Source organism: Anolis sagrei, chromosome 4 (genome assembly GCF_037176765.1).
Source record: "Anolis sagrei isolate rAnoSag1 chromosome 4, rAnoSag1.mat, whole genome shotgun sequence".
NCBI classification, from domain to species: Eukaryota; Metazoa; Chordata; class Lepidosauria; order Squamata; family Dactyloidae; genus Anolis; species Anolis sagrei.
The window spans coordinates 66425251-66433655 of record NC_090024.1 but is presented as its reverse complement, the minus strand read 5'-3'; the positions used below and the strand labels follow the sequence as shown (position 1 = coordinate 66433655).

The 8405-nt window shown below is 38.7% G+C and overlaps 1 protein-coding gene across 1 annotated transcript in view; it reads right to left on the bottom strand.

Moving 5' to 3' along the window:
* Positions 1-228: 228 nt before the first annotated feature.
* The window catches only part of CEP192 (centrosomal protein 192), a 92774-nt gene continuing 84597 nt past the window's right edge, over positions 229-8405 (bottom strand). The window contains exons 48-55 of the mRNA XM_067467077.1: positions 7990-8188; positions 6235-6314; positions 5978-6073; positions 5770-5889; positions 4731-4849; positions 4248-4356; positions 2742-2800; positions 229-464 (exon numbers count right to left, since the gene is read on the bottom strand). Of these exons, the coding sequence (XP_067323178.1) occupies positions 326-464; positions 2742-2800; positions 4248-4356; positions 4731-4849; positions 5770-5889; positions 5978-6073; positions 6235-6314; positions 7990-8188 (921 nt within the window). The 3' untranslated portion in view covers positions 229-325. The remainder of the gene's footprint in view (positions 465-2741; positions 2801-4247; positions 4357-4730; positions 4850-5769; positions 5890-5977; positions 6074-6234; positions 6315-7989; positions 8189-8405) is intronic.

Here is an 8405-nt window from a genome sequence, read left to right as displayed (position 1 = left end):
AAGCTAGAAAAAAAAACACAAGTCGCCTTTAGGTCCTGTTAAAAGGAAATAATTTTATGGACAATTTTTATTACTTTGTAATTCATATTTTAATAAAAATTGTAACTTGTGAAGTCATAATTCATTAAAAATAGGACAAACTGTTGCTCCCAACAGCCAAAGTGCAATAGTATACAAAGCATGATAACCTACAAAATAACTTTATTAAAGAATACAAATAGCCCAGGGTTTCTTTTTACAAAATATACATTTTAGTATAATAAACAAGTTATCATTCAATAATTTAGTTTCAAATTTTGCACACCGTATTAACAGCAGTTTTTAACTACTGTTCTCCCAAACCCACGCCAATAAGCTGGATGGTAATGATACCGCTTTTTTCTGTCTCTACCACCAGCGAGCCTTTAAAACTACCTAGTGATGCTGGTTTGAAATGGACTGGTAAATTGCAATAGTGGTAAGATCTGCAAGAGAGAAAAAACTGAAGTTAGACCTCTTTCACAACATGATTTAGTTTTACTGTGATTGCCGAAGAACAACTGGATGTGTAACTATCATCTTCTCAAGATTTTTATGCCTCTCAGAAAACACATGTTATCTTATCATCTATCTCGAATTTTACAGTCATTTACTGTTCCTGAACATGGTGCTCCTATCAGTGTGGGAATGTCATTGTCCCCATCTTTCTGAAAATTAGATGACTAAAACCTAATTCTACTCAATTACAATTTCAGAATAAATCACTGTCGCCTTTTATGAGACGATGTATGCATTTTATGCATTCAGGCAGAAAGATATAAAAATAGACATTTATTGTGAGCTTCCCTGATGCTTCTGTAAAAAAAAATGGATTATAAAGAGCAAAACATATTTAGTCACTTCTTGAATCCAGTTTTACTTAACATCTATGCATCCTCGCTTCCTCTCATATAATTCCCATTCTATTAAAGGTAAAGATTTCCCCTGACATTAAGTCTAGTCGTGCCCGACTCTGGGGGTTGGTGCTCATCTCTATTTCTAAGCCGAAGAGCCAGCATTCTCCGTAGGCACCTCCAAGGTCATGTGACTGGCATGACTGCATGGAACACCGTTATCTTCCCGCAGAATCGGTACCTATTGCAATCGGTACCCTGTATGCCGCTCCGGTGAGCAATCGGCAGCCAGATTGCTCACCGGAGCGGCATACAGGGAGCATACCACTCCCCTGTTGTGTCAGCTCCACTGGCTGCCGATCCAATTCCGAGCACAATTCAAAGTGCTGGTTTTGACCTACAAAACCCTATACGGTTCTGGCCCAGTGTATCTGTCCGAGCAGATCTCCCTCTACGTCCCACCTAGGAGTTTAAGATCTTCTGGGGAGGCCCTGCTCTCGACCCCGCCTCTATCACAAGTGAGACTGGTGGGGACGAGGAGCAGGGCCTTCTCGGTGGTGGCCCCTCACCTGTGGAATTCACTCCCCGGGGAGATTAGATCAGCGACTTCCCTCTTGCCATTTAGAAAAAAATTGAAAACTTGGATGTGGGACCAGGCATTTGGGCGTTCTGGCAGCTAGAGGAAGGACGTTGATGATGGACAGGAAGTGACTGAACGGAATGGATTTATGGAACTCTGAACACTGAGCATGAGATTAGTTTACTGATTATGCTATGTACTGATGATTTTAACCTGTTAATTGTTTAATTGCTGTTTTTATGCATGTATATTTGATATAGGCATCGAATTGTGCCTTCTTTGTAAGCCGCCCTGAGTCCCCCCTCGGGAGTGAGAAGGGCGGGGTAGAAGTAATCGAAATAAATAAATAAATAAATAAATATTGATCTACTCACATATGCATGTTTTTGAACTGCTAGATTGGCAGAAGCTGGGGCTAGCAGCGGGAGCTCACCCTGCTCCCCTGATTCGAACCGTCAACCTTTCAGTCGGCAAGTTCAGTGGTTTAACCCGCTATGCCACCAGGGGGCCCTCCCATTCTATTATCATGAAATAAACTTTATACTACAATTTTTGGAATTCAGTTCCACACTGTTCAAGTCTGCAGTCATCAATAAGGAAGTTAGTTAACTTAGGAAGAGGCTGAGGGAATCTCTTCCCCACCCTCTCCTGAATGGCAGTTGGAATGTATCTATTTGTTCTCTTCTCACTCTTTCTGCTCTCATTCTGATTGATTATATAGAACTGACACTTTGCAATGCGTGACTTTGTTTCAGACTTCTGCCTTTTACATCTTAGTGTATTGAGACCTCTCTTTGCTTGTGTGTCAGGAGAGATGTAGTTCTTGGAGCTTTCTCCCTCTCTTTGAACCCCAGAATAGATGATGGAATTATAGAGTAGCTCAGACCCAGTTCTTTACTATTAAGAAATGAGGTTATTATTTTTGTAAATAAACCTTTTGAACTCTACATTTTTGCCTCCTAAGCTCTAAATTCTTTGACAGCCATATCACTTCATGTTCTGCTTGCTATGAGCTGAATGCTCAACTAAGGTATCCTGTTTGTAGTTTTTGGATGTTCTACTGTATTTTTGGGGAGTTTTCCCTAACATTATTATCTCTGGGACAGTAACTACATATAAGCCACTAATCAAACTGAGAGAGCTCAATTCGTAGGTCAAAATGCTGGAAATGACTAAACTTGAAAGAAACCTGAATTTGATGCCTGCATTATCATAACCAACATTAGGATCTCCACATAGGTTCATTAACCCCAACTCTGAGTTAAAATATTCGGTATTACTTCACTGACCTCAAATTATAGTGGGAATGCTTGATGTGGAAAGGCTCTTTGAGATTTCTGAACTTGAGCTGCAATTGAATAAAGAATTGTTAAGAAGATGATGATTACAAAATACAGGTACTGTATTTCTTCAACTGTAAGATTTCTTCACCACTGGAGAAATTATACTGTTTAGCTAGTATTACACCACCTGACATCCATTGGGAAGCAGCAGCGAACAATGAAAGAACCATCTCCGGCCCCTCCCTTACTTGGATATCAGTCAGCATGCCAACACCTTAAATCAAGAAATAGTTTTCTATGATTTACATAGATACTCAGCAAACAAGAGTTCAAAAATGGCAGGCTAAAACCTGGAACCTCAGGCCATGGCTGATACCGAATGAAAGACTCCCTCCTGGGCACGCAGAAGCCTGGACAACTTGCAAGGGACTGAACAGACTGTGCTCTGGCACCACGAGATGCAGAGCCAATCTTAAGAAATGGAGCCACAAAGTGGAGTCCACGACATGCAAGTGGGGAAAAGGGCAAACCACAGACCACCTACTACAATGCAGTCTGAGCCCTGCCACGTGCAGGACCTTCTTACAGTAACACCTGAGGCACTCCAAGTGGCCAGCAACTGGTCAAAGGACATTTAGTAAAATGGCAATTTTTAAACTTTTTTGTGTTTTAAAATACATTACAACTGTACCCTCGGTTCGCTTCTGACACTATAAATAAATAAACTAAGATGCCATCCATTTCAGTACCGTACCACCAACAAAACTACGTAAGATACATTTGCAATTTTAAAACACACCCCATTTTAGAGATGTTAATATAGAGGGAAAATTGCATCTTAGAACTGAAGATACACAGCACCCTAATTTCAGCACCACACCTCAGGGTTGAGCAAAAATAACTGAAATACAAGACTGAGAAAAAGATTTGTTGTATGTAAGTTTGGTCATCAATCAGATCATCACTCTGTGGTCACACCATTACATTTCAAGTTTAACCTTCATGTACTGATATAGGGGTTGGAACTCAACCACATCTGGCACAAGTTTGCCATCCTCAACAAGGAGATAGACAGACAGCTGGGTTAGCTGGCAAAGAAAGCCCTTCTTCCCACATTGTTCTCTTTGTCTTCCTGTCTCTCTATTCTCAGCTCTTATTTATGTTTGTTAGACTGATACTTCTCTTTTTATTCAAAAGTTTCTAGCCACATGGCAAGCCTCTAAGTTCTTCTCCTATGAGCATGGAGAGAGGTAAGATGTCACCAGAGATCTAGATTAGAGATTGCTAGAGAGAACATTTATTTGCAACTAATCAAATCCATAAAAGTCAACGTTGCAAATGTGGAAGGCCAACTGAAGCATATCTTCCCTGAAAGGGTACAGCTAATACACCAGTTGCAACTGGTCAAGGACCCTCCTAACCTATAGATACCAATAGTTTTTTGTGAGTTTCATTTTCAAGCACTAGATATATTACTAGTAAGAGAATATGTGACACATCTTGCCAATTTACCTTGTTTGAAGAGGGAGAATAATTTCGCAAGCTGACTTTCAGTGTGCTTGACTCGCCAATCCTTGTTGGGGGGAATGTATAAACATTTTCTTGGGCATATACACCTTTCCTGATTTTGGAAGAGAAAAGTTAAAATATTGTCAAAAAAATCATGCTTTTGGAAATATTTATAGTGACTGCTCTAAAACTACTTTTTACTACTTTAAAATGAGGGAAAACAGTATTGAAGCCAAACTTTTTGGGGCCATCAACTGCAGAACATCAGAATAACAGGAAATATTGATCGATGAAGTGTCACCAATAACATTATAAGGTTTTCCTTAGCACAGTAGCTATTGCAATCTAGAAGTCTGATTAGAGTTTAATATTGTGCGTCGGCAGAAATATCATCATGGAACATGCTATATATTCAAACATTAGCAAAGTTCACTGAGCTAGCCAAAAAGAAATGCACAACACCGTTTTATCCTTTTGTTTACATACCAGATTTTTTGGTCAACGTTGTCAGGGCTATCTATTCTTTGAGACACATCCCGAAAATTGATTTTTACTAAAGCAGGTGGAGAAATGTCATTTTCTAAGCCATCATTCAGCAAGATACCCTGTTGAAAGGAAGATCAGGAGCTAAATGGTTATCTCCAAAACCAGACATATACATTTTTATATAGACTATGAAGCGTAATAAAGTTCATTAGTTTAAGAGAGATCAATTGTTTGCTTGAGCTCCTTAATTTAATTTGCCAATTTAATGCCCTCTCCTTCAATCTGGAGAAATCGTTTTAGAGCTCTTTGAAATCTTGTTTTATTCTTATCATCCTAATTTGGTATCACTGGTAAACCTGGCAACATCACTATTAGATAAAGGTAAAGGTTTCCACTGACATTAAGTCTAGTCATGTCCGACTCTGGTGGGTGGTGCTCATCTCCATTTCTCAGCCAAAGCACTGCCGTTGTCCTTAGAAACTCCCAAGGTCATGTGACCAGCATGACTGCATGGAGTGCCATTACCTTTCCACCACAGTAGTACCTATTGATCTACTCAAAATTGCATGTTTTCAAACTGCTGGGTTGGCAGAAGCTGGGCATAACAGCGGGAGCTCACCCCACTTCTCGGATTCAAACCGTCAACCTTTCGATCAGCAAGTTCAGCAGCTCAGTAATTTAACCCGCTGTGCCACAGGGGGCCCTACATCACTATTATTCAACCTTACTTCCATGTAATTTATGAACAAATTAATGCAACAACTCACCTGACAGAATATTATCATTATACAATGTATCCAGCAGCAAATTAGAAATATTTAATATTTTTATTTTAAAAATATCTCATAATGAGATATTTTATAAACAAATATTATATATAAGGCTGTTTTGAGCCATTTGCCATAAAGCAGTAAGATGAAAGACTGAAAATATTCTTCATTAGAGGATGTGTTTGTTTCTAGGAGACAACACAAAAAGTAAAATGCTGACCCTCTCCAATCCCATTCCACGAATGTAATCAAAGAAAAAAAGTTCTTACCATTCCACAAAACTGAAGCCTATGCTTGTCTTTCATGTGAGGTTTGTGAAAAGGGTGACACTCAAGCTCCCAGAACTGAGAATACTGTCCTCTATCTCTAGGCAAAAAGGTGACTACAACCTATCATGAAAAAAGAGATATAATGTTTACTTGAATCCAATGATCACCTTCTTCTTTTTTTTGTGGCTAAATTACATGTTCAACTTACTTTTTCTTTTCCGTGGGCTTCAATAGAACCAGAAAGAGATGAGCATCGGAAAGCAGTATATGTAGCTCTGAATACTTCTCCACTTTCATCTACACCCTAAAATAAAAAATCTGCTATTAATCAAAACAACAGACTTGCTTTTCAGAGAGAACAAGACTCTAGCTATCGTTAATGTCAGGATAACTTTGTTAAGATAAAGAGTGTAAAACACACCCCGACCCTTTGAAAATCATCTCAATTTTGTATTTTCCACCTACCTTGACATAAGGTGGTGCAAAAGATGCTAGAAACCATTTTACATTTTCATCTCCATTATTTTCAATTTCGAGGTATTTCTCTGTAAGGAAGTAAACATATACAATAAGGCATAAGTCTTGTATGTTTCATAGGTTCTCTCTGTAAAAAATGATACCAGCTATCCAAAACAGCCAACCTCAGTTTTAACAGATCCAGTTAGGTCCCAAATCTCTGGCTCTGAGTTGCATTGGGGTGCACGGTCATGTTTCAAACCTTAATTCTTGCTACTATTATGAATACAGGCAGAAAGAAAAATAAAATAGAAAAAAAGATATTGTCCATTTCTACTGTTTCCACGAAAAAGAAAATATTTATGCTGCCACTGATGTTTTTTGTAATAATAATAATAATCTTTATTTATACTCCACACCATCTTCCCAGAGGGACTTGGGGCAGGGTAAACTACCAGGCTACTCCCAGACATCCCACCCGAATATTTTTTTTCTACTCTAAACTGTGAATTGATGCTCCTGGAAGCCTCCAAGAGCAAGTACTCAAGACGTACAACATGCATTTATTTGCCATTCTGTCATAGCGGTATAGTTTCCACATCATTTCATTGCCTCTGGGTATTTTTAAAAAACAAACACAATTCTGCCAATTCTGTAAGTTTTAAAGGCTATTTTAAATGTATCTATTATATTTTAATCTGTTTTACCACACTATACTATTTAAGTCTGAGTCCCCTTCAGCGTGAGAAGGGAGGCACACAAATGTCATAAATAAATAAATAAATACTTGTTTAACTTTTGTATTACGTTTTTAAAACTTGATTAAAGCCTGGGGTTGTTGGTTGCCTTAAGTCCCCATGGTGAGAAATAAAGTTAATAATAATTCTTATTTTAACTGTAATCTACATGTGGTGATTTTCATACTAAATATTAGAGTTGGGCCCAAATCACTGTTAACGAAAAGATTTGTAGCTTTCGGGTGGCGATTTTTGTGTAATTTTCAAAAACAGGAGAAGAGAGAGATGAAAAGGGGAGTGAAACGAATCCAGAGAGATGATATTTTCTGAAAGAGTTAAATCCACAAAATAGTCAAAGGGAATGTGTGGCATCTTTTTCTCTCTCCCGCAGAAGAAGCCTCCTCCATTTTTTTCTTGGAATGTCCCTTCCTTCTCTAGAGAGGGCCCTTAGAACTTGCTTTCCCAGTGGCACAAGCATAGGGTGGCTATTAAAAGTTCATTTTGGATTATGATTGGAATTGAAGTTTTTCTCTGTGTCTCTCTCAGTCAATAAAAAGCCTGGTGGTGTCCATGCTCTGACTGGTTGAGAACAGACACAACCAGCAACTACAATTCCCTGAACCCTCTCTTGTGGTTCGTCTTAAAAAAATGTTATGTTTAAAACTTAAAATAATTCTTTAAAAATCAGGAGATTGGTGAATTGTTTTGAAACTGGGCAGACCTGCAGTTATAACTGTGGTCTACAACTGAGGTAGGTTTCATGCAGATAGGCCTTACAATGGGTTAGGATTGAGCCTTTAAAGTTTACCATTGTAGCCAATGGGCCAAATATCTGCTGAATGACAAGGAAAACACCCCCCTCCCCCTTTTTGGGGAAACTTTCTGGAAAAATGAAATGAGGGATCAGATGGAAATGGATCCGAAAATGGTATGCCTTTTGGCCTGAATGCATATGACTACTAAATATATTAACTCATTTCCACTACTACATATTTTATTTACCGGTTACAGGAAAGCTAGAGAGTACCTGCAGTTTCACCACACCATGTCTCAGGAAAACACAGAGACCGATTCTTTACTTCAAGTTTTGTTGATTGTGGTTTCTGAAGAGGCTGTATGTGAATAACAGGAAGCTCAGCCAGTTGCTGAACGCCAACTCTGGCAACAGATGAGGCCTTCTCAGATGGCTTTTCTGAAGTATCTTCCCGAATCTGTACTCTAAGAAGCTAAAGAAGGGGGAGAGGTGCAGGAAGAAATGGAGAGAAATACATTGTTATGTGGAACATTAAAAACTGACTTTGAATGTTTATCCTATGTCAACAATAAAATATCCAGTGATGGGTTAGCTCCTCTCACTGCCCAGTGAGTCAAGGCTCTTCTCATATTGGAAGAAAACAGTTAAGGACCAGAATCAGAGCTATTATGCCTATTCTTTCTACAGTC